General features: G+C 41.1%; 4 protein-coding genes across 4 annotated transcripts; all 4 read left to right on the top strand.

Moving 5' to 3' along the window:
• The first annotated feature begins 1,085 nt into the window (after positions 1 to 1,085).
• LOC129105193 (odorant receptor 131-2-like) lies at positions 1,086 to 3,481 on the top strand. The gene is made up of 3 exons (XM_054616080.1): positions 1,086 to 1,137; positions 1,610 to 1,788; positions 2,663 to 3,481. Exons 2-3 carry the CDS (start codon positions 1,633 to 1,635, stop codon positions 3,479 to 3,481), a joined length of 975 nt encoding a protein of 324 aa, XP_054472055.1. The 5' UTR covers positions 1,086 to 1,137; positions 1,610 to 1,632.
• Positions 3,482 to 8,300: 4,819 nt separating this feature from the next.
• On the top strand, positions 8,301 to 10,172 carry LOC129105192 (odorant receptor 131-2-like). The gene is made up of 2 exons (XM_054616079.1): positions 8,301 to 8,408; positions 9,354 to 10,172. Exon 2 carries the CDS (start codon positions 9,393 to 9,395, stop codon positions 10,170 to 10,172), a length of 780 nt encoding a protein of 259 aa, XP_054472054.1. The 5' UTR covers positions 8,301 to 8,408; positions 9,354 to 9,392.
• A 6,886-nt stretch (positions 10,173 to 17,058) lies between these two features.
• Positions 17,059 to 18,114, top strand: LOC129105191 (odorant receptor 131-2-like). The gene is made up of 2 exons (XM_054616078.1): positions 17,059 to 17,211; positions 17,317 to 18,114. The coding sequence occupies exons 1-2, from the start codon at positions 17,059 to 17,061 to the stop codon at positions 18,112 to 18,114; spliced, it is 951 nt and encodes a 316-aa protein (XP_054472053.1).
• A 4,492-nt stretch (positions 18,115 to 22,606) lies between these two features.
• On the top strand, positions 22,607 to 25,003 carry LOC129105190 (odorant receptor 131-2-like). The gene is made up of 3 exons (XM_054616077.1): positions 22,607 to 22,658; positions 23,132 to 23,310; positions 24,185 to 25,003. The coding sequence occupies exons 2-3, from the start codon at positions 23,155 to 23,157 to the stop codon at positions 25,001 to 25,003; spliced, it is 975 nt and encodes a 324-aa protein (XP_054472052.1). The 5' UTR covers positions 22,607 to 22,658; positions 23,132 to 23,154.
• Positions 25,004 to 26,820: the final 1,817 nt, after the last annotated feature.

Raw genomic sequence — 26,820 nt, 5'->3', positions numbered from 1 at the left:
ACTGATTATGTTTAGTTTGTTTAATCCATACTCAAACAAAAATACATACAGTGACTGTTTGTTCATCCGTCTGTTTCCTGTCTTTATGCTAAGCTAGGCTAACCACATCCTGGCTACAGCCCGATACTTCAGGCACAATTATGATTAAAGTGACCTCAATCTTATCTCATTCTGGTGCACTTATGAAGTCTGGAACTGTTTATAAATATAAATATATATGTATATATATAAAGAAATAAAAATAAAATGATCTTATTTCACAAATTGCAAAACCATTTGTTTGATAACCGAAGCATGCAGCATTAACACACACACACACACACACACACACACACACACACACACACACACACACACACACACACACACACACACACACACACACACACACACACACACACACACACACACACACACACACACACACACACACACACACACACACACACACACACACACACACACACTATAGACCAGTATGACCCCACATGTTCCACCAACATATATAAACTTCTTGCATCAACACCAGCAGTCTGGTTCTGTGAGACATCCAGCTGGGTGAGTTCAGTCCGGTTCTCTGCTTTTATTGCATCTCATTGATTCTGTTTAGACTATAAATTACTCTATCATTCTGTATATGATTATTGTATTGTACACGTAATATTATTATATATTGTGTTCTGTGATTTAGAAGTGTATTTTCCAGGGATAGAAATCAGCCAAATGCAGCTCAAATCAGCAAGTGGTTTAATAGATTTGCTTCACTCACCAGCCAAAAAATAATGATAATCTATTGAGTGGCTGGTAAAATGTGAACATTCAAATCCATTTGCATGTGGGAAAAAGTTAATTTTGCACCCTTTGTACATGTGTATGAGAGAGGATGTTAGTATCTTCCTAAAGAGTTATATTTATATCCTGATTTGTACCAGAGAATGAGCCAGTAAAAACAAGAAAGTGACAGCTGGACAGAAGAAGTGAATTTCCAACCCTGGTATTTTCTGTCATATTCACTAGTATGAGGGAACGTTGGCCGGGTGGCGTCGACAGCTGTAGTGGTTCCTCGATGCTCAACTTTCACCTCAGACAAAGCAAACACCGAGTCCAGAGGGCGGCTGTGGCGTAGTGGAGAGCAAGGTAGTTCTCCAATCAGAGGGTCGGTGGTTCGATACCCGGCTTCGGCAGTCATGTGTCCTTGGGCAAGACACTTAACCCCAAGTTGCTCCTGAAGGCCATCGGTGTGGACTGGATGATGAATGTTAGTTAGAGTCTGATGGTGGCACCTTGATGGTAGCCTGTCATCAGTGTGTGAATGGGTGAATGATATGTAACATACTACTGACTGTAAGTCGCTTTGGATAAAAGCGTCTGCTAAATGACTGTAATGTCATGTGATGTAATGTCCAGCTGAACCATCTGCTCTGAAATAGTTTCAGAATAAGTAGACTGGTTTGGAACGGAGCCAAAAGTGCAAAGTGTGTTTTAAAGAAATATTAATATTCAGAGGAGAAAGATCTCTTCCATGGATCAGTGCCTCATATTTGATTTCAGTGTTTCCCTTATTTTGGGCTTTCACCATAATCTATAAAATGATGTGTGCTTGTTTCAGACGAGGATTTGCTGATTTTAAACATGAATCTTTCATCCGTCAACGACACGTCAACATGGACTGTGAATCAGCGGGACAACTTCACCTCCGCTGTGACCAACAATTTGATCGTTACGGCCCTCTGCATCTCCATCAACTACATCAACAGCACTCTGGTCCACACCTTCAGGAAGCACCAGGTCTGACAGCCACCACTGGTTTTACAGTATTTATGTGTAAACTAGGAATCAGCAGTAGAGGAATTCATCCGCCTTTCTCTTCCTGTTTGATTCCTCTCAGGTTTAAGAATTTCATCTACATTGTTGTCACAGCTTAAACAAAGGTTTTGTAGAAAATGATGCGCCATTACAGTTACAGTGAGGGACTTTTATCTGGTCCTGAATCAGACTCAGTTTAGTCCTGATCCTCTATAAGACCTCCATCAGTAAACGAGACCATCAGAGAGAAGATTGTCTGTTTCTATAAAGTTATTCTTAAAGCTGGTCATCGTCAGACTGTCAGACCCTGCTGCTGTAAAATGAGAGGTTTTCTAAAGGGAGTCTGGTGCTGGTAGACGAGCATAATGCAAGTTCACCCCAGGGTCTCGTTCTCAAGAGAGACAAGACAGCAGTACAACACAAACATACAGACACACAAGACTAAACACACGACAAATCATACAAGAGATGAATGCAAAAGCACCAAAAAAACAAACAGAACACACTTCATCGGATTTGAGTCCCTGCTTCTAATGTTCTTATGCTGCTTATTTGTATGCGTCATTCAGTCTCAATCAGTTCTTTTAAATCTGTGTTATTTTTGCTCGATATTTATTTAGAGAACACCTTCACCTCTGAGAGCCAAGGCAGCTTTCACTTATTGCTCATTTATTTGGTCTATAATTATTGGTAGGAACTATGAACTGTGAGTCTATGTCCTGTGGTGAAATGTTTCCTGTTTTGGTCTCTTGCTGAGCAAAAGAGAAAAGGAAATGATGATAGCTAAATATGAGATGATAAATGAGTTATGATGAACTAAATGGTCCGAGACACTCCTCTCTCTCTCTTCCTCCAGATGTTCAACACGAACCCTCGGTACATTCTCTTCATCCACCTGGTGATCAATGACATGATGCAGCTGATCCTGTCCACGCTCCTCCACATCATCAGCTACGCCCTCCACACCGTCAGCGTCCCCGTCTGCCTCGTCCTGCTCATCCTCGCCATCCTCGCCACCCTCAACACCCCGCTCAACCTGGCCGGCATGGCGGTCGAGTGCTACGTGGCCATCTGCCTCCCGCTGCGTCACGGACACTTCTGTACGGTGAGGAACACCTGGATCCTGATCGGCCTCATCTGGACGGCGAGCGCGTTCTCCATCCTGCCGGATCTCTTCATCCTCTTGGCCACAGAGCCGCTGCACTTCTTCCACTCTGAGGTCTTGTGTTCCAGAGACTTTGTGTTCAGGAGCTCGTACAGCCTGAAGAAGAGGGACGCGTCGCACATCGTCTGTCTGGTCCTGGTGTGGCTCACACTCCTCTACACTTACTTCAGGATTCTGTTTGCTGCCAAGGAAGCCACTGCAGACACAAAGAAAGCCAGAAACACCATCCTCCTGCACGGTTTCCAGCTGCTGCTGTGCATGCTGACCTACATCAGACCCATGTTCGAACAAGGTCTGCTCTACGTGTTGCCCGACCGGTACCGGGACATTCGCTTCGCCTGCTACGTCATCGTCCAGATCCTGCCACGCTTCGTCAGTCCCATCGTCTACGGACTGAGAGACCAGACCTTCAGGAGACACATGAGAAGGTATCTGCTCTGTAGAGTGAGAATAAGCAGCCAGCCAGAGAATGTCCTCATGTCCAACAGGAGGCCGATGAGAGTGAAGTGAATCAGTTTCAAACATTCAAACAACCAAACCGACATTCATCTGGACTCTACTTCATAATCAGCTGATTGTGTTTTTGTTTATGTCGCAGCAGCAACAGAATTTAAAATGTATAATATATTGAGTTTACTAATACATTTCAATAAATACTATAGATCAAATCTTAAGGGTGTGAATAAAGTGAAACATGTAAGTTATAGATTTCACCATAAAAGCTCCTCACTTGATTACTGACATTGAGACTTTGTTTGTGTTAGATGTTTTGTGAAAGTGTGAGGCATTGTCTTATTAAATCTGTACAAAAATGTGAACTTTACAAAAATGATAGAAATCCAGGTTCAAAATAATGGTTACATTTTGTAAACATATCAGAGTCAAAGGTTTTTACAGAGGGACGTTTGGATATCTGTTTGTATTACTCCATAAATCAGATAATACTGTCAACAGACATAACAAATATTTTTTTAAAAAGCTAGTTTTTTTAAATGGAGTCTGTTGCAGAGTTCACTCCAAACACAGCGGGGATACATTACATCACCTCCAGCACACTTTGAGAAGAACAATAATAAAAACAACTGAGCCCGCTAGTAACCCGTAGCAACGTGATCTTCACTTCATCCGTCCGTCTCCACGTGTGAGGAGAAGTTCAGCCGAGCATTAATGAACTAAAGAGGAAACACTGCACTGTGTGACGGGGATATCAAACTCCTCTATGAACAAACACTTTATCAAAGTCTGAATCATTTTAGTCATTTTTAAGCAAACATTCTAAAAATCTTGTTCCAGCTTCTGAAATGTGAGAATATGCTGCATCTCTTTGTCTCATGTGTTAAGCAACACAGCACGTTTTCTTTTTGAGCCAAGTGATCATTCAACAAAAGAAAAATCGACATAATAATCAATGATGAAAACAATAATTGCAGCCTCACGTTCATATACACATTTCAGTGAACAAACAATGGACTTTCTATTCTAATAAATGAGAGTGTGAATTAAAGAAAAGTCAGATCAGAGGATGACAAACGATGCTTTGATCTTTCTGTAATCCACCAGACGCCTTCTACTTTCATCGTGTTTTAATATCTGCCATTGTGTTCATTTGTTTTTGATCATGTTTAAACCTTCTACTTCAAACTGCAGCTGCTGTTTCCTCTCCTGACGAATAAAGTTCTATCAAACCTCATCATCATCATCGTCATGTTTTTTTTTTCTTCTCTTGTCTGACAAACAGCGACGATGACGAGGAAATCAATTAGAGGTGTGTGTCATGGTGTTAATAGATCTCCTCAGTGAGGCGGTGAGTCTTCTGGTTCTCTCCTGGACTCAGGTCGGCTGAGGGACGACGGAGACGCTGGAGAGGAAGACATTCAGGTGTCATCAGTGAACCGTCGGACTGTTTGCATGTTGGTAGATATATATTTACATTCTAAATAACCTCAACTTAAATATGAAATGATTGAAATGTAACTGAGCAGATGTTCTTAGACTGGTGGTGATGTGAGTGTTGTGTTTACGTTAACGTTTACAGTTTACTTCAGTTTCTAATGTCACATTGTGATATTTTGTGAATTATTTATTCTTTTGTACTAAAAAAGAATGTCTCAGACTGAGATTTGTAAAAGTATAGTTTTATAATAAATATACCACTAAAGATAAATAATGCTATTTGGTACAAACATGAAAGCCTTTATGCACATGTTGTGTAAATATAAATAAATAGTTAACACTGCGTTTTTACATTATGTTTGGGTTTATGAAAATAAATCCGGCTGCAGGTGAAAAGACAACAAAGTCAGAACGCTGCATGTTTAATTATATTCAATTGAAGCAGGAAATATAATTGTTGTGGTTTATAACATCTGATCCAATTATAAAAAAAAATTAAAAAAAATGATTTATTTTTAACACACAGGAATCCGAATCTGAAGTTTTATCATACAAGGATGTTGTTTAGAAGTTTTTTTGCATAAATATAGAATAACATTAGTGAACTTTAGTGTCAGATTCCCAAACTGCCTTCAGGTCTGCAGCTTCAGGTCTCTTCTGCATGTAAAGAATTTAATAATACAATTTTTACAAGGATCAGAATTATTGCCAAGTACGTTTGAACATACAAAGGATTCAGTTTGGAGATTGTGCATAATAATAAACACCGTACAATAGTACAAGACTTAATTTTAAAAATAGAAAATATGAAATGTACAACAGAATAAAGAAACAAACAAATTAAGAGTAGGTTAAAATGGTTTCATGGTTATGTATAGTGTATATTATCAGTGCAGAGTTGAGCAGCGATGTGTAAAAGTCTGATGTCCTGTAGGAGTCAGTTTGAGTTCTGGTCGATCGAGGTTCTGGTTCTGATGGAACGCAGCCTCCTGTCAGAGGGATTATTTACAGCATTGAGGCAGTAGAACTGAATTAATGCATTTTAGAATAAAATACTGTCAATGTATCTGCAGTATTACCACCCTTTCATAGTTTTTCTCAAATAACTGTCGTGAAAACCTCTTTTTTTATCTGTAAATGTATTTCTTTGGTCTGCCGACGGGCCGATGACCTCCACCGTTCACCAGACTTCTGTTAACAAGTTTTACTGCAAAGTGTCTGCAAAGTGTCTAATTATTACTTGGACCTAAGTGCAGCCTTTGACACGGTAGACCATGCCATTTTAATCAACCGTCTTAAGAGCTGGGTTGGCATCAAGGACTCTGCGCTTAGTTGGTTTTATTCTTACCTCACTGACAGAACCCACTCGGTCACCATAGGTAATGACTCATCTTCTACTTCCAACATTACCTGTGGTGTTCCGCAAGGTTCTATTTTAGGTCCAATTTTATTTTCCATATACATGCTCCCCCTAGGTCAGATCATTAAACGCCATAATGTCTCTTTCATTGCTACGCAGACGACACACAGATATACCTTCCACTGAGACCCGACGACCCAAGAAGCCGAGCTGCTATTATGGACTGTCTTAAGGATATCAACTGTTGGATGGCTCAAAACTTTATTCAACTAAATAATTCGAAATCTGAGATCATTTTATTTAGTCCCCTAAACCCCATCACTCCTATTGTAAATGCACTTGGTCCTCTGTCTTTAAATATAAAATCCACGGCAAGGAACTTAGGAGTTCTATTTGATTCCGACTTCACTTTCAGACCCCACATCACAAAAGTAGTCCAGTCCTGTTTCCTCCAAATCAGAACCATCTCCAAAATACAACCTACCCTCACTCCCCCAGACCTGGAAAAAATCATACATGCATTTGTGTTTTCAAGACTGGACTACTGTAACTCCCTCCTCTCTGGCATCAACCACAAGTCACTCTCTGGCCTCCAACTGGTTCAGAACGCAGCAGCGAGGCTTCTTACTGGTTGTAACAGACGACATCCCATCACCCCGATCCTGGCTTCTCTTCACTGGCTCCCTGTTCGTTTTAGAATTGATTTTAAGATTTTGCTGATCACTTTTAAAGCACGTCTGGGTCTGGCCCCGACATACATAGGAGAAATGTTGACCCCGTATGAGCCACTCGCAGCCTTAGATCCTCAGGTGGGGCCCTTCTGGCTGTTCCAAAGTCGAAACTGAAAACCAAAGGCGACCGTGCTTTTGCCATCAGGGCCCCTCGGCTTTGGAACGACCTACCGGAGGAGATAAGGCTTCAGAATCAGTAATCTCTTTTAAATCACTTCTTAAAACACATTTTTATAGATTGGCTTTTATGTGATGTCGTCGTTTTATTGGTTCATTTTCATTTGGTCTTGGTATTTTATCTTATATTTGTTTACTATATTTTACCATTATCACTTGTTTTTATTTATTTCATTATTTTATTTATTTTATTATTTTATTTGTTTATTTGATTGTCACTTGTTATTTCATTTTGTTTCTTATGCACTGTCTTGCTGGCTGGTCTGTCAAAGCACTTTGACAGTATCGGCAACAGAAAAGCTGATGATGCTTTTAAATGTTGATGTTGAGACAAACTGCTGTAGAGAGTTGTGGAAATCTTATTATACCAAAGAATATGTCAATAATGTAGTCAAAGACATTTCTGTTTATTTATCATTTAAATGGAAATTTTAAGTGCTGAGTGAAAACCTAAGTTCCTGTATGTTTAGCAGAGAAATAAAGAATGTCGAGACCAAATACTTTTGAGGATTTCAACTCATTTTAGAGTCAATTGAGAGTGTTTTTATTAATTATTAGTATTTTGGGCCACAACTCTAAGTATGCGTTTGTGAACAGAAAAGGCCAATGTAAAAAGTTGAGCTCCTAAATGTGGTCAGATCTTTATATGATTCAGTACATTTACAGTGTCATTCTGTATTTTTCTGTATTTTTCTGTATTATCTCTCTTTTACTTTCTCAGCTCTGAGTGAAGGATGAGTTCATCAGAGGGTCCTGAAGGCAACACGACTCAGCAGGTTAGAAATGAATCTTTACATCAGAGGAAACATATAACTAATTATCCACGTACTTGTACTGCTGTATTGCTAATTTAAAGATTTTAGGTCACTTTTTTTGTGTAAATGTGCACTTCTTTATAAAAAAACGTCAGTTTCTATCAAAAGAAAAACAGTTTTAGCCAACACGAGTTTCTCACCATGATTTTCATAAATGTGGTCACATCTAAAATTTCACAAAAAATAAACCTTGAAAACATTAATAACAAATCTTCTTAATGTCCCACATGGTGAGAGAGGAGGAGGTATGAGTGGACACAACATTTATTAAATGTTAACATGATTATTGTGTGATGTAATTGTTTCTGTTTGTTTCTGTTTGTTTCTGTTGGTTCGATCAGTTCACACTCATCAGAGACACTTTCACCAGCGCGTTTGTCAAGAACCTGATCGTGGTTCTGGTCTGGCTCATCCTCAGTTACATCAACGGCAGCTTGGTGGTCACCTTTTTCAGACACCAGGTACACACACACACACACACACACACACACACACACACACACACACACACACACACACACACACACACACACACACACACACACACACACACACACACACACACACACACACAGCTATCAGCATACATTGATATGAACCAGTTTTTAAAAACCAGCATTAATAAATGGTGAATTTAATGTTTATCCAACTTTGGGTACTTAATTGTTATTTTACTATTTATAAACATTAATTGATAATAATATGTACTAATTATTAGTAATGCTTTATACTATGGTCAGGGTGATAATGGACACCTACTTACTAGTATAAGAGAAATATTGTCCTTCGAGGTGTTATGATGAATTAATGAAGGTGTGGAGGCCAGAACTGTGAACGTGAAGTAAAGCGTTATAATAACATCATTTATCGTACTTTATCATTACTGATAAGAGACTGTATGAATATCATTATAATTACAATAGTGCACTATTTATTAACTGTTTATTTTTGGATACATTATAATTTGTAAAACATCTAGAAAAATAACGTAGATAGATGGACCAGAAACTCATAATTAACAAAATGTTCAACCATATATCCAAATAGTGTTTACAGTTTTATTACTAATTATTTATTAACCTTTTAACATCGTATTTAACTTTATTAAAGCCATCCAAATATCGCTTATCAGAGGTTTAGAAAAAAAAGGTGAGCTGGTCCATAATTTCTTGGGATGTTTTACCTATAAAAGTATAAATGATGATATGAATGACATCTTAAAGGATTACACATCGTTACAGCCCTTTAATAATTCACACGTCATACTTTAGAGAAGATTCTATCTTTGCCTTCATATAAACACAACCGTTATTAATAAACTACATTAATAATTCCCTCTGAGGACAGTGAATGATGCCATATATATCCAGACTGCCTCTCACTGCACCTCCTTCATCTTCCTCCAGACCTTTTATGAAGACCCTCGCTACATCCTCTTCATCCACATGGTGATCAATGACGCCATCCAGCTGACCGTCACCATCACGCTGTTCGTCCTCAGCTACATCTTCTACAAGATCAACGTCTCCTTCTGCTGCTTCTTCATCCTGGTGGCAGTCTTCACCACCAGAAACACGCCGGTCAACTTGGCCAGCATGGCCATCGAGCGCTACATCGCCATCTGCGATCCTCTCCGACACGCCCAGATCTGCACCGTGAGGAGGACCTACATGGTGGTGGCGTTGATCTGGTTTATATGCGTGGCTCCGGATATCACCGATCTGTTTGTGACGCTGGCGACCGAGTCCCTGAGTTTCTTTCACGAGTCGGTATTCTGCATGAGGCAGAACGTGTTCAAAAACCCAATCCTGGCGCAGAAACGACAAGCCTTCGACATCATCTACTTCTCCTGCGTGTTCCTCACTCTGGTCTTCACCTACTTGAGGATCCTGTTCGCGGCCCGGGCCCTCTCCACGGAGAAGGTGTCGGCCCAGAAGGCCAGGAACACCATCCTGCTCCACGGGGCCCAGCTGGCCATGTGCATGCTCTCCTACATCTCCCCCAGCGTGGAGATCGTTCTGCGGCTGATCTTCCCTGGACGAATCCTAGAAATCAGATACGCAAACTACCTGATCGTCTACATCCTGCCCCGCTTCCTGAGCCCGATCATCTACGGCGTCAGAGACAAACAGTTCAGGAAGTACCTGAAGATGTACCTCCTGACAAACAGGTGCAGGGTCAAACTGCAGAGAGTGGCCCCTCAGTGCAGAGAGGAGATGTCCTAGATGTATTATGCTGCCTTCACCCTAAACACGAATAAATAGTTTTGACTGAAATAACCACTTGTGCTGTTTTGTTCATGTTGTGGAAGTACCAGATATCCATGGAAACCAAACGCTGACTTGTCTGGGTTCACAACGTCATCTGGAGGAGCATTCACTGTCAGTATCGAGCTACACGTCGGCTGGTTTACTGCAGCTTAACTGGAATAAACGGATAAAAGGATGCTGAAATAACAACATAATGATATTGATTTGTAAAAAAGTCTGAATTCATGTGTTCATTTGTCAGCAAGACGATAAGAAAACAACATTTAAAATGCTTGTTTTCTAAATGGAGTTTGGATCGATTGTTGCTATGCTATGCTAACATTTTAGCTGCTCCATCATCACTCAGAATAACGTCATATAGACATAAATACGTCAGCGTGGTTATTGTTAGTGCCACATGGTTCATACTCATACATTTATACTCATAGTCTGGTGAGGTATCATAGAGTTCTGGGAGAACACAGACAGATCAAATATTAATGTCCTGTATTTTCTGATTCAACAACGTCAGGACGTCAGTGATGACAGGAGGAGAATCTCAATGTTGATCTAATTTAACGACAAGTGTCACAGGAATTTCTCACTCAAGTTGAAACATTCCAAAACGTGAATAACGCAAATTTCATGTATTTGCGTTATTGGCGTTTGGTCATTTTCCTCATTCACACCACAGCCGCGATTTCAGATCTACTAGCTTCCATTCACACCTCTGCAGTGACTTTGTATGTGATCTCTCTGTGAACACAGCATTGGACTTTGTTTTGGTTTGGTTTGTTTTACTGATATAGTTAGGATCTCTTTATTTTATTTATTTATATTTAATTATTTTTTAACCACTTTCATAACTGCAAGGTCAATTTGTTGTAATGTGTATAAATGACAGGAAAAATGATCTATAATTAGATAACTAACTATCATAGTGAGATATTCTCACTCATTGTAAAAAATCTAATTATTGAATTCATACAGTCACAATAAAGGTAATGAGTATGGAGGTAACAAATAGGATTCATGTATTTTCTATGCGAGTTTGTTACAATAAAGAATAAAGAAAGTAGAACCGTCCTGTCAGCATAAACAGTCACCGGAACAAAATGTGAATATTCTTTCTGCTGGACTCCCTCCTAAAGAGAATCTCAGTGTGACAATCTGGTAAAATAAAGAATAAAGAAATAAACAAACAATTGTGGACAACAGGAATGTTTGTTGATAGCATTATCATCAGGATAGACTCACTCTCTGTGATTATAACCAACCAATATCCTAAAGATCTGATAAAGATGAATCAGATCATTTTTCTTTTTTAACATCAGCTGGTCAGAGCTCTCTGTGACCCTAACCCTAACCCAGCCGACACAAACATCGATACTGAAACAGAACTGCAATAATCTGATATCATGTGATTTATAGTCGGCTCTGCAGAGCTGACGTCAAGATAACAGGAGAGCCAACGATCTCTACTCATGAACCAAACATCAGAGCTGCACAATCAATCAAATAGAAATATTACGCCTACTGCAGTTTAAAATAGCAGAGTATTATTTGTTAAAGATGAAATGTGTAGAAATACTATTATAAATTACAAATCATGTTCTACAGACTAAAGAAAACAGAATCCAAACATTATCAGATTTAAATGAGAATAATGAAAATTATAAATATCGAAAATCGTATTGCAATGACTCTGAATATAATGAATATATCTAAATGGTGCAGCCCTGATTCACATGAACACAAAGAGAAGAGGAGAGGAGGAGAGAGAGAGAGGAGAGGAGAGGAGAGGAGAGGAGAGGAGAGGAGAGGAGAGGAGAGAGGAGAGAGGAGAGGAGAGGAGAGGAGAGGAGAGGAGAGGAGAACCACCTGGTGGCTCAAACCAAACCTGACAGCTTCACAGTCTTTAACCGGAGGATCATTTATCATCAATATCATCATCCATAAATCATGAGGAAATGTTCTGATCCTCTTCTTCACTGACTAATGAGATCTTACTGCTGAACAACAGCGAGGCCGAGACAGAAGAACTGAAAACTCTTTTCTACATAAATCAAACTTTTTCACAAATTTTCTAAATGTAAATACGGGAATTAAAAAAATAATTTAAATTCAATTCAATTCAATTCAGTTTATGTTGTAGAGCCCAGAATCACAAATTACAAATTTGCCTCAGAGGGCTTTAAATCTGTACACATGAGACATCCTCTGTCCTTACACCCTCACCTCCTCTGTCCTTACACCCTCACCTCCTCTGTCCTTACACCCTCACCTCCTCTGTCCTTAGACCCTCACATCCTCTGTCCTTAGACCCTCACATCCTCTGTCCTTCCCTCACATCCTCTGTCCTTACACCCTCACCTCCTCTGTCCTTACACCCTCACACCCTCACATCCTCTGTCCTTAGACCCTCACATCCTCTGTCCTTAGACCCTCACATCCTCTGTCCTTCCCTCACATCCTCTGTCCTTAGACCCTCACATCCTCTGTCCTTAGACCCTCACATCCTCTGTCCTTACACCCTTACACCCTCACATCCTCTGTCCTTAGACCCTCACCTCCTCATCCTCTGTCCTTAGACCCTCACATCCTCTGTCCTTACACCCTCACATCCTCTGTCCTTACACCCTCACATCCTCTGTCCTTAAACCTTCACATCCTCTGTCCTTAGACCCTCACATCCTCTGTCCTTACACCCTCACATCCTCTGTCCTTAGACCCTCACATCCTCTGTCCTTAGACCCTCACATCCTCTGTCCTTCCCTGATATCGGCACAGGAAAAACTCCCCTAAAAACCCCTTTAACAGGGAGAAAAAAGGAAGAAACCTCTGGGAGAACGACAGAGGAGGGATCCTTCTCCAGGATGGACAGAATGCAATAGATGTCATGTGACCAGAATGAACAGCATAACAGAGATACAACACATTCAATGTATATGACATAAATGATTCATATAATAAGACTACTTATAATAACAGCAGCAATTATTACAGTAGAATTATAGTTATGAAAATAGGGATAGTAATGTGATTAATAATAATAATGGAAGTAGCAGTGGGTGTCAGTCGGCTCACAGCAGGAGGCACGACTACGGTCCAGGTACCACAACGATTCATGGAAACCTGCAGAGCGAGAAAGCAAAAGGGCTTCAGGGTGGAAGTAAAGCTGAAATGCTTAATGGTACAGGTAATAGTAATAGTAATGTGACTAGTAATAATAATGGTGGTAGCATCGGTGTCAGCAGGGCCGTAGCAGGATGCACGACCACGGTCCAGGTACAGCCACGATTTATAGAAGCCTGCGAAGCGAGAAAGCACAAAGACTCCAGGGTAGAAGCAAGTCAATAAGCGTAATAGTACAGGCAATAATAATAGTAATGTGACTAATAATGATAGTGGTAGTAGTAGTGGGTGTCAGCAGGGCCTCAGTAGGTGGCACGATGACAGTCCAAATATAACCCCGATTCCTGGGAACCTGCGAGGCGAGAAAGCACAAGAACTCCGGGGAAGAAGCAAAATCAGTAATGTGCACAAATAGGAGATTAATACATAAAGATGGAGGGAGAGAAGAGGAGAGAGGAGCTCAGCGTATCCTAGGTAGTCCCCCGGCTGTCTAGGCATATAGCAGCATATCTAGGGGCTGGACCAAGGCGAACCTGAACCAGCCCTAACTATAGACCTGAACCAGCCCTAACTATAAACCTGAACCAGCCCTAAAAAAGGAAGGTCTTAAGCCTGCTCTTGAAAGTGGTGAGTGTCTGCCCCCTGGACTGAAACTGGAACCTGGTTCCACAGAAGAGGAGCCTGATAACTGAAGGCTCTGGCTCCCATCCTACTTTTATATACTCTAGGAACCACAAGTAACCCTGCATTGATTGAGCGCAGCTCTCTAGTTGGGTAATATGGAACTATAAGTTCCTTAAGATAAGACGGTGCCTGGCCAGTTAGAGCTTTGTAGGTAAGTAAAATAATTTTAAATTCTATTCTTGATTTAACAGGGAGCCAGTGCAGAGAAGCTAATACTGGAGTAATATGATCTCTTTTCTTAGTTTTTGTTAGAACACGTGCTGCAGCATTCTGGATCAACTGTAAAGATCTAAGAGACCTATTAGAACAGCCTGATAATAAGGAGTTACAGTAATCTAGTCTAGAGGTAACAAATGCATGAACTAGTTTTTCTGCATCGCTTTGAGACAGGATTTGCCTGATTTTCGCAATGTTACGTAAATGAAAAAAGGCTGTCCTTGAGATCTGTTTTATATAAGAGTTAAAAGACAGATCCTGGTCAAAGATAACTCCAAGGTTCTTAACGGTAGTGCTGGATGCCAGAGCAATGCCATCTAGAGAAACTATATCGTTAGATAATTGATTTCGAAGGGTGAAGAGTTTAACATTAAAAAGTTACAGGTCATCCAGGTTTTTATGTCCGTAAGACATGCTTGAAGTTTAGAGAACTGGTTAGTTTCGTCTGGCTTAATTGATAGATATAACTGGGTATCATCTGTGTCCACCAGCGGGTTCTTGGATTGCCGCCACGACAGGCACCGATCGCCTTCCGACCACAACTCCTAGCAGCAGCTTCCATAATGGAGGATTTGAACATGGCCCACTTGGATTCCATGTCCCCAGCCTTCCCCCGGGATGCACGAGAAATTATTCCGGAGGTGGGAGTTGAAGACCTTGCGGACAGGATCCTCAGCCAGACGTTCCCAGTTCACCCTCACTACACGTTTGGGTTTACCGGGTCTGTCCGGCAGCCTCCCCCGCCACCTGATCCAACTCACCACCAGGTGGTGATCAGTTGACAGCTCTGCTCCTCTCTTCACCCGAGTGTCCAAGACATATGGCCGCAGGTCTGATGACACAACTACAAAGTCGATCATAGACCTTTGGCCTAGGGTGTCCTGGTACCAAGTACACTTATGAACCTCCCTATGCTCAAACATGGTGTTTGTTATGGACAGTCCATGACTAGCACAGAAGTCCAACAACAAAGCACCACTCGGGTTCAGATCGGGCAGGCCGTTCCTCCCAATCACACCCCTCCAGGTTTCTCCATTGTTACCCACGTGAGCGTTGAAGTCTCCCAGAAGAACTATGGAGTCCCCAGTCGGCGCCCTTTCCAGAACACCACCCAAGGACTCCAAGAAGGCCGCGTACTCCGAACTGCCGTTTGGTGCATAGGCACAAACAACAGTCAGAGACTTTCCTCCTGCGATTCCCAGTCGCAGAGAGGCGACCCTCTCGTTCTCCGGGGAGAACTCCAGAACAGCGGCGCTCAGCCGGGGGTTTGTGAGTATCCCCACACCCGCCCGGCGCCTCTCACCCTGGGCAACTCCGGAAAAGGAAAAAGTCCAGCCCCTCTCCAGGAGTTTGGTTCCAGAACCAGTGCTATGCGTGGAGGTGAGCCCAACTATATCTAGTTGGTAGCGTTCCACCTCCCGCACCAGCTCTGGTTCCTTCCCCGCCAGAGAGGTGACATTCCACGTCCCTAGAGCTAGTCTGTGATGCCGGGGGTCAGCACGCCCAGGTTCCCACCCCAGCCTGCCGCCCAGCTCACATTGCACCCGACCCCAATGCCTATCCCTGCGGGTGGTGGGCCCACAGGGTGGCGGCACGATGTAGCTTTTTCGGGCTGGGCCCGGCCGGGCCCCATGTGCCAAGGCCCGGCCACCAGACGCTCGCCGGCGAGCTCCCCTACCAGGTCTGGCTCCAGGAGGGTGCCCCGGTTTCCCTTTTCCGGGCGAGGTGCCACTACCTTGCATCGTCCGATTCATTGAGGTTTTGTGAATCGCTCTTAGTCTGACCCCTCCCCCGAGACCACTTTGCCTTGGGAGACCCTACCAGGAGCTATTGCCCCCGACAACACAGCTCTCAGGATCACTGGGGCACACAAACCCCTCCACCACGATAAGGTGGCGATTCATTGGAGGAGTGACAAACACCCCATGGCTGTTCTTGATCCCATGACATTTGCATTTATCTACTATATATTTCAAAACACCTCTGTTTTAATGTGTGTATGTTTGCCATATGTGACTATTACTAAGGTGGGTCCATGTTCTCTCTGTGTTCTTCTCTGTGTTAAGAGACAATATCTTGTTTTATTTTAACACTATTTTGTGTGTGTCTCTCATTCTATACAGTCGTTTTTAAGAAAGATGTTCTTTACCAAAATTAAACAATAACAATATTGAAAATAACAATAATGTTTTTTCACAGTAACGTGGTTTGAATCTCGCTGCCTTCATGTTATCAAATGGGAATTATTAGTTTTTTTGTTTTTATTTATATTTGTTGATTTTTTTTTTACAATCGTCCAGCAGTCAGCTGTTTCTGTTTTTGTGCTCTAACAATAACAGCAAATGTAAAGATAATTTTTACATGTTATAAGAGATGTTACTAAAAACCTTGTTTCAGGGTGCTGATATTTCACTGGGGCACTTAATGCAATAGAGACGGCATTTGTTTTATTTATCACGTGTGTTTTCCTGCTATGACGAGTCAAAATTCTTAATTTGATAAACTACTACTTTTTGCATATCAATAATGATAAAAGAAAAAAAGGTTTATGGTTTGTTTAAACTGACTTTTTGACTCGTCTTGTAGGAAATTCAGATGTGACACATTTACACCTGTGTTTTGTCAAAACGTTTTAATGTTTATAGCCTATATGAGTACAAATATGATAGTATTTTTTAAACTTTACATTGTAAAGCTTAGTATTTGTGAGAAATGCTTCTTTCAAGTTGCTTTTTGGCGAAGAACTTGACCTGCTGATCAATAAGATTCTATTACTCTATGCTGTTCTAATGGATCAGGTCGTCCGGAGAACCCCATCTGTCCACTCATGAACCTTTCAAATGCCGGCAGGAATTTCACAACAGCTGTCTATCGGGACACTTTAAACTCAGCTATAGTCAAAAATGTGATTACTGTGGTTCTCTGCATCTCCATCAACTTTGTCAACGGTACCCTGGTGCACACGTTCACAAAACACCAGGTCTGAGTCTCGTTTCTAAGAATCCATTGTGCATGTGTTTGCTTTCATAAATATTCTAATGGAATCATGGTGCTATTTCCTAATCACTCGTGTCCTTCGTTGCAGGTTTTCAATATGAACCCTCGCTACATCCTGTACATCCACCTGGTGATCAATGACATCATCCTGCTGACCCTGTTCACCCTCATTCAGGTCCTAAGTTACATCGTGTTCACCGTTAACGTCTCCTTATGTGTCGTTCTGCTAATGATCGCTATATTTGCCAATCTAAACAATCCTTTGACACTAGCCGTCATGGCAGTGGAGTGCTACATCGCAGTATGCTTCCCTCTCCGCCACAGCCAGATCTGTTCGGTGAGGAAAACATACGTTGTAATCGGCCTGATATGGCTGATAAGTACACTCTCAATCTTACCAGATTTATTTGTTGCTCTTGCAACAGAATCCTTGGAATTCTTTCGTTCCAGAGTTTTTTGTCTTAGAGAAAACGTTTTCAGAAACCCCGATCTGATGGAGAAGAGAGACGTGTCCAACACAGTGTGTTTGGTATTGGTGTGGCTCTCTCTTTTCTATACGTACTTCAGGATCCTGTTTACGGCGCAGGCAGCAGCTGCAGATGCCAAAAAAGCCAGGAACACCGTCCTCCTCCACGGCTTCCAGCTGCTGCTGTGTATGCTCACCTATGTTTTTCATCTCATGCTAGACGGCCTGACATATTTGTTCCCAAAAGGGGTTCTGGACATTCGCTTCACTATTTCCATGTTTGTTCAGGTTCTGCCTCGACTCATTAGCCCAGTTGTTTATGGGCTACGAGACAAGACATTCAGGAAGCACCTGAGAAGATCTCTGCTCTGTACAACTACTGCCAACGCTCACCCACGAAAAACTCTAAAGAGGCCATGAAGTCCTGATTTTGAGTTGTTCATGGCACATGGCTTCATATCAAAGGAAAACATATTAAATTAATTTAATATGACAGATAGTCATTTTGAATTTATGGAATGTAATAACATACTCATCACATAATTATTTTATTTGCGAATTGATATAATAAAATAGTTTTCTTAATCTACTCTTTTCATGTACAGAACAAGATTTTTTATAATATTATTATTCAGCTATAGCAAGTTTTATGTTTAGACATTAGACATTTATTAGGCATTATCTACAACAGTCCAATGAAAAACTCAACCAAAACTGATGTCCATACTACAAAAAACTAAAAAGGGCCCAATCTAAAAGTTGATCTGGGAACCATTCAAAGAAGAACAGCAACAGTGAGAGAAGTATAATGTACTACCAACTAACAAGCAGTGGCAGTTGAAAAACAGCAGCAGTACACATTTGAACTCTCTATCTGGCTTCCTCTTATGATTTCACCAGAGCTGATACACAGATTACTATATTAAAAACTCTACTTCAAATAAATACAAAGGTAAAGTGGCCCAGCACAGAGAAGTCATTTTATACAGTGAAATGGAAACAGGGTGGTCATAACAATACAATACAATATGTTTGTAAAAGTTTGATTTATGAATTGAAAAGACATTTGATGAGCTTTAGTTAGTGTTGTTGCATTGGAATGCATGATACTGAAGATGTTGCACACCAGTCTCACTGTGCTTCGTTCCCTCAGTTATACAGAGTCCCTGATGCTTTGAAGAGATGTTCACCTTTTTCTCCAGAGTGGAGCGAAGGTGTGTTGGATTTATTTTCCATCTCTGGTTTCCTGGTAGGCACATAACACGTCCCTGTTGCCGTCGGGATCATGATACAACAGAGCAGCTTCTCTCCTATTTAGCTCCAACATGAATAAATGACATGGAGCTTTCTGTAATGCTCGTTTAGCAATAAAATCTGGACCAAAAAAACAATTTAGTAATACGCCAGAAAGTCCCACTCAGTTTTCCAGTAGGTCTAGTAATATGTTGAGGTCAGCCGTGTCGATGTGTCAGTAGAGAACATTGAAAAAGAGGCAGTTTTGTAATATGGCCTTATACAGTAACATGTACCAGTGTTCCATTCTGCAGCTGCATAAAGAAAAACAAACTTCTCATACAAACTGCAGTGATAAGTGCAGAAACCTGAATTGAAGACAATTCTTAATGCAGCATAATACACTGAATCTTATTGTCTGTTGGCCATGTATTTATCTCCAGAAGAATAGTCAATAGGTCATTAAGCTGCAGCTGCTGCTCCACTCCTCACTAGGACCACATGGATACATCCAGACCTCTCAGGTGGTCTGGTTCCAGTCTGCTTTCTGTCACCAGAGTCATAACTTAACAAGCGTGGAGTTTTTATGCTCCATATATCTGGAGCAAACTTCCAGAAAACTGCAGGTCAGCTGCAACTCTCACTTCTTTTAAATCAAGGCTGAAGATTTGTATTCAATCATTTCTTACACTGCACTGTAACTTTGATTCTTGTCTTTTATACCGGTCATTTTTTAGTAACTTGTTGCTAATTATTTTTTAAGTCTGTTGTCTGATCCTGGATGAACAAAGGAATACAATTATTTAATTCCTCATGAATATAATTTATTTTTCCTTTTTCTTTCTTTCTTATGTGCTACCTTTATAAAGTATGGTCTAATTTATTGTTTACATTGTGTTGTAATTAAAATGTTTTGAACATCAGTTCATTGTCTGTTCATTGTGCAACCCTGTATTATAAAATGGTAATAATAAATCCTTGAAACCTTGTATAATGTGACTACCACCCCTGTTTTAAGTAATCCTTTCTGTCTATTATACCTTCATTCTTTTTCCACTTCAAACTTACAGTGAGGTCTCACCACATGCCAGTTATTTCCTGTTGAGGTGACCGGTGGGTCAGATTTGTGAATATGTTTCTTTTTATCAAATCCATCAGTTAAAGTCATCATCTCCTCCACAATCCAGTTCAGGCTTCTCTGTTTTTGTATTATCAGTCCTAATTAAACTCTCATTTCTATGTTAAAAGAGTTCTGATTAAATACAGCAACATCAGACGCAAAGTCAGAACATTTAACCTCAAACAGCAAAGGATCAACTTTAAATTGCAAAAAATAAAGAAAGAAACCTTGAAAAACAGTAAATGCCTCCTTCTGATAAACCATTTCCTAAACTTGTGAAAACCTGAGGAGGTTTTGTGGAAGTGGACGGGTGAAATCTACCATTCATGTTTACTCATGTGCAAATAATCACTGCTTAATTCTCTGCTATTACTTCTGTCCTCACTCTACGTCTGTGAAACATGAACCCTTTCTGTTGAAGAACTGAGACAGATGGAATCCATCTGCTGGAGTTTTTTACCTGTTAACAGCCTTTTGTTTGGGCCTTAAAGTGTGAGCTGGATTTCATTCTGCTCCTTCACGATTGATTAGCGAACAGTAAGAAACTTAATGAAAGGTATTTTGGGATACGCTAGTTTAAAATGCCTGCCAGCAATGTTACAATAAAATGAACCAGAATCAACACCTTTTTCAGTTTTGGTCCTCAGATTTGTTTCAGCAAATGCCCAAAAACTAAATCAGAATTCAGTTTATTACAAGGTATGTTTTCACATACAAGGAATCAGCTTGTGTGAATTGGTGCAGAGACAAGAAACATAAATAAAGAGAAGAAAAAAACCCAATATTTGAAATATTATTTAAATATTGAATATGTCCTCTTTACACAGCAGGTGTCCAATCTCCGGTTGTGCCGAATTAAGTCAGTGCTTCCTGTGTTAAAGCTGCATTCTCTCTCCTGTCCACCAGGGGGCGACTCCTCTGGTTGTATAGAAGTCTATGAGAAAATGACTCTACTTCTCTCTTGATTTATTCCCTCAGTAAACATTGTAAACATGAGTTTATGGTCTCAATCTCTAGTTTCAAGTCTTCTTCAATACAGCATGATGTTCATTTAGTAAATGATGCTCCATTTAGAGTCAAACAGACCATAAAGCAGGGGATGCTTTAGGGCGGGGCTACACACTGATTGACAGGTCCACACCAGAGACGTATACGGCGTCTCTACGTCACTCCTCCTCAGTCCATATATGGTCACTTCCTGTTCACTGGTTGCGAAAAAAACCTGACCCTCACCACACTGATGAATTTCACTGTTTGCATGTTTTGCTGTTTGCTGTCCCTGTTATTTAAATGTTAAAAGTTGGTTGCCAATGATGGAATCAAAGGCCAAGATGTGGTTGCCAATAGCAACCTGTGAGCTGTTCCTGTCCATACAGTCGTTATAGCATCTATAGCAGGGTTAAAGCAATTAAATCTATTAATCTGCTCACCAGCAGCTCTGAAGATCACAGATTAACTGATTATGTTTAGTTTGTTTAATCCATACTCAAACAAAAATACATACAGTGACTGTTTGTTCATCCGTCTGTTTCCTGTCTTTATGCTAAGCTAGGCTAACCACATCCTGGCTACAGCCCGATACTTCAGGCACAATTATGATTAAAGTGACCTCAATCTTATCTCATTCTGGTGCACTTATGAAGTCTGGAACTGTTTATAAATATATATGTATATATATAAAGAAATAAAAATAAAATGATCTTATTTCACAAATTGCAAAACCATTTGTTTGATAACCGAAGCATGCAGCATTAACACACACACACACACACACACACATACACACACACACACACACACACACACACACACACACACACACACACACACACACACACACACACACACACACACACACACACACACACACACACACACACACACACACACACACACACACACACACACACACACACACACACACACAGACCAGTATGACCCTATAGACCAGTATGACCCCACATGTTCCACCAACATATATAAACTTCTTGCATCAACACCAGCAGTCTGGTTCTGTGAGACATCCAGCTGGGTGAGTTCAGTCCGGTTCTCTGCTTTTATTGCATCTCATTGATTCTGTTTAGACTATAAATTACTCTATCATTCTGTATATGATTATTGTATTGTACACGTAATATTATTATATATTGTGTTCTGTGATTTAGAAGTGTATTTTCCAGGGATAGAAATCAGCCAAATGCAGCTCAAATCAGCAAGTGGTTTAATAGATTTGCTTCACTCACCAGCCAAAAAATAATGATAATCTATTGAGTGGCTGGTAAAATGTGAACATTCAAATCCATTTGCATGTGGGAAAAAGTTAATTTTGCACCCTTTGTACATGTGTATGAGAGAGGATGTTAGTATCTTCCTAAAGAGTTATATTTATATCCTGATTTGTACCAGAGAATGAGCCAGTAAAAACAAGAAAGTGACAGCTGGACAGAAGAAGTGAATTTCCAACCCTGGTATTTTCTGTCATATTCACTAGTATGAGGGAACGTTGGCCGGGTGGCGTCGACAGCTGTAGTGGTTCCTCGATGCTCAACTTTCACCTCAGACAAAGCAAACACCGAGTCCAGAGGGCGGCTGTGGCGTAGTGGAGAGCAAGGTAGTTCTCCAATCAGAGGGTCGGTGGTTCGATACCCGGCTTCGGCAGTCGATGTGTCCTTGGGCAAGACACTTAACCCCAAGTTGCTCCTGAAGGCCATCGGTGTGGACTGGATGATGAATGTTAGTTAGAGTCTGATGGTGGCACCTTGATGGTAGCCTGTCATCAGTGTGTGAATGGGTGAATGATATGTAACATACTACTGACTGTAAGTCGCTTTGGAGAAAAGCGTCTGCTACATGACTGTAATGTACTGTAATGTAATGTCCAGCTGAACCATCTGCTCTGAAATAGTTTCAGAATAAGTAGACTGGTTTGGAACGGAGCCAAAAGTGCAAAGTGTGTTTTAAAGAAATATTAATATTCAGAGGAGAAAGATCTCTTCCATGGATCAGTGCCTCATATTTGATTTCAGTGTTTCCCTTATTTTGGGCTTTCACCATAATCTATAAAATGATGTGTGCTTGTTTCAGACGAGGATTTGCTGATTTTAAACATGAATCTTTCATCCGTCAACGACACGTCAACATGGACTGTGAATCAGCGGGACAACTTCACCTCCGCTGTGACCAACAATTTGATCGTTACGGCCCTCTGCATCTCCATCAACTACATCAACAGCACTCTGGTCCACACCTTCAGGAAGCACCAGGTCTGACAGCCACCACTGGTTTTACAGTATTTATGTGTAAACTAGGAATCAGCAGTAGAGGAATTCATCCGCCTTTCTCTTCCTGTTTGATTCCTCTCAGGTTTAAGAATTTCATCTACATTGTTGTCACAGCTTAAACAAAGGTTTTGTAGAAAATGATGCGCCATTACAGTTACAGTGAGGGACTTTTATCTGGTCCTGAATCAGACTCAGTTTAGTCCTGATCCTCTATAAGACCTCCATCAGTAAACGAGACCATCAGAGAGAAGATTGTCTGTTTCTATAAAGTTATTCTTAAAGCTGGTCATCGTCAGACTGTCAGACCCTGCTGCTGTAAAATGAGAGGTTTTCTAAAGGGAGTCTGGTGCTGGTAGACGAGCATAATGCAAGTTCACCCCAGGGTCTCGTTCTCAAGAGAGACAAGACAGCAGTACAACACAAACATACAGACACACAAGACTAAACACACGACAAATCATACAAGAGATGAATGCAAAAGCACCAAAAAAACAAACAGAACACACTTCATCGGATTTGAGTCCCTGCTTCTAATGTTCTTATGCTGCTTATTTGTATGCGTCATTCAGTCTCAATCAGTTCTTTTAAATCTGTGTTATTTTTGCTCGATATTTATTTAGAGAACACCTTCACCTCTGAGAGCCAAGGCAGCTTTCACTTATTGCTCATTTATTTGGTCTATAATTATTGGTAGGAACTATGAACTGTGAGTCTATGTCCTGTGGTGAAATGTTTCCTGTTTTGGTCTCTTGCTGAGCAAAAGAGAAAAGGAAATGATGATAGCTAAATATGAGATGATAAATGAGTTATGATGAACTAAATGGTCCGAGACACTCCTCTCTCTCTCTTCCTCCAGATGTTCAACACGAACCCTCGGTACATTCTCTTCATCCACCTGGTGATCAATGACATGATGCAGCTGATCCTGTCCACGCTCCTCCACATCATCAGCTACGCCCTCCACACCGTCAGCGTCCCCGTCTGCCTCGTCCTGCTCATCCTCGCCATCCTCGCCACCCTCAACACCCCGCTCAACCTGGCCGGCATGGCGGTCGAGTGCTACGTGGCCATCTGCCTCCCGCTGCGTCACGGACACTTCTGTACGGTGAGGAACACCTGGATCCTGATTGGCCTCATCTGGACGGCGAGCGCGTTCTCCATCCTGCCGGATCTCTTCATCCTCTTGGCCACAGAGCCGCTGCACTTCTTCCACTCTGAGGTCTTGTGTTCCAGAGACTTTGTGTTCAGGAGCTCGTACAGCCTGAAGAAGAGGGACGCGTCGCACATCGTCTGTCTGGTCCTGGTGTGGCTCACACTCCTCTACACTTACTTCAGGATTCTGTTTGCTGCCCAGGAAGCCACTGCAGACACAAAGAAAGCCAGAAACACCATCCTCCTGCACGGTTTCCAGCTGCTGTTGTGCATGCTGACCTACGTCAAACCCATGTTCGAACAAGGTCTGCTCTACGTGTTGCCCGACCGGTACCGGGACATTCGCTTTGCCTGCCACGTCATCGTCCAGATCCTGCCACGCTTCGTCAGTCCCATCGTCTACGGACTGAGAGACCAGACCTTCAGGAGACACATGAGAAGGTATCTGCTCTGTAGAGTGAGAATAAGCAGCCAGCCAGAGAATGTCCTCATGTCCAACAGGAGGCCGATGAGAGTGAAGTGAATCAGTTTCAAACATTCAAACAACCAAACCGACATTCATCTGGACTCTACTTCATAATCATCTGATTGTGTTTTTGTTTATGTCGCAGCAGCAACAGAATTTAAAATGTATAATATATTGAGTTTACTAATACATTTCAATAAATACTATAGATCAAATCTTAAGGGTGTGAATAAAGTGAAACATGTAAGTTATAGATTTCACCATAAAAGCTCCTCACTTGATTACTGACATTGAGACTTTGTTTGTGTTAGATGTTTTGTGAAAGTGTGAGGCATTGTCTTATTAAATCTGTTGTCGTATCTTTCATGCGACAGTGCTGTTGAAGTGATGAGGAAGGATGCTCCGCGGACACTGTTCTTGCTGGTATAATGAGGTTTATTACAAACAAGCAACACATGTCATGACGGACGTCTAGAGCGCCCGGAGGTCTCGAGTCGAATGTGAGAATCCTAAACTTTTGTGCTCTCACTCCACCTTATATGGGGTACATGTTATTCACATTTGGGCTGAAGTCCAGATCATGTATGGGGCCCTGGTGTCCTGCACATCTACTTCTTATCTAAAACAAAGAGACATGGGGCCTTCACTGTATTGTGTAAGACCTGAAAATATACCACATATTCCCCCCTTCGAGACTTATACAAAGTCTCGAAAAAATAAAAGAAGAGACATACATGTGTATAATCATGACAAACTTAACAACCCGTCCTTTTTAACATTAAAGCAACTATACGGAGTATAAAAGTGAGAGTGAAAAACCTGTCAGGCAGCTAATCTTTCTTGAAATATCCATTAAACAATGTAGACAGGAAAATTTTCTCACGGTCCCTCTGCCAAGGCGACCATACGCAGTACTCCATAACACTGAAATTTTAGCAATTAGTGTAAGGAAATGACTTAAGCAAATACATATGGAACTCTCAGTAAATCAAAACAAAACAATGTCCAAAGTCAGGCTGGTCGACCCATCGCACCTTTCTATGGACCTTTTCCTGCCTACCCCACTGTCCCTAACATCGAGAAAAAGAAAACATCCGAGGTCCTATTATATTTAAAAACCATCATTTCCCAAGCATTTAATACACAAAGAAGAAAATTCATTTTTAATAATACTAATGTAACATCTAAGAGAAGACATAAGACTGTATAACGCTGCAGTTTCTCAGCAGCCTTGACTCAGGTGTAGTGTCGATGACGTCTTGAATCTGGATGTTGTATCGCCAGTCCACGTTCAGAGTCCTTCAGACCATTCGTATTTTCATGTTTGAAGTGTCTGAATCCATTCAGCCCATCGGAGTCCCTGACAATCCACCACCCTCACAGTGGTCTTCCCCAATATGTTCTAGAATGAAAGAAAAGAAAACCAGTATCTTTTGCATACAGAACAGATACAAATTAAAACATCAAACACAGAATAAGAACACTTCTATAAGTAAAAATGTGTGAAATTATAAATCATATTGTCCATTAATCATATTGTTCATTTGTTTCCATACCCCCCCTTCGAGACTAAACAAAGTCTCGAAAGAGCAAAACAAAATCAACACTACAAACTACGCAAGCAATAACAGAGGTAAATAATAGGATTATAATCATATGAGATATTCAAAATGGATATTCCTCCACCAATTCGATCTTTATCGCGTCATCCTCATCCACGTCCGTGTCAGCTTCGTGTAATAATGGCATCAGAGTTTGATCGCCGGGCAGCCAACTCCAACCCATCTAATTATCATAGCCTTTGCAAAGGTCAACAACAGCGTACAAAAACAAAACATCACACACAACGACAGAACGAGCGCTACCAAAACCTG

Source organism: Anoplopoma fimbria, chromosome 17, assembly GCF_027596085.1.
Source record: "Anoplopoma fimbria isolate UVic2021 breed Golden Eagle Sablefish chromosome 17, Afim_UVic_2022, whole genome shotgun sequence".
NCBI classification, from domain to species: Eukaryota; Metazoa; Chordata; class Actinopteri; order Perciformes; family Anoplopomatidae; genus Anoplopoma; species Anoplopoma fimbria.
The sequence above is the reverse complement of the archived record's forward strand: the minus strand, read 5'-3'. Positions and strand labels throughout refer to the sequence as shown.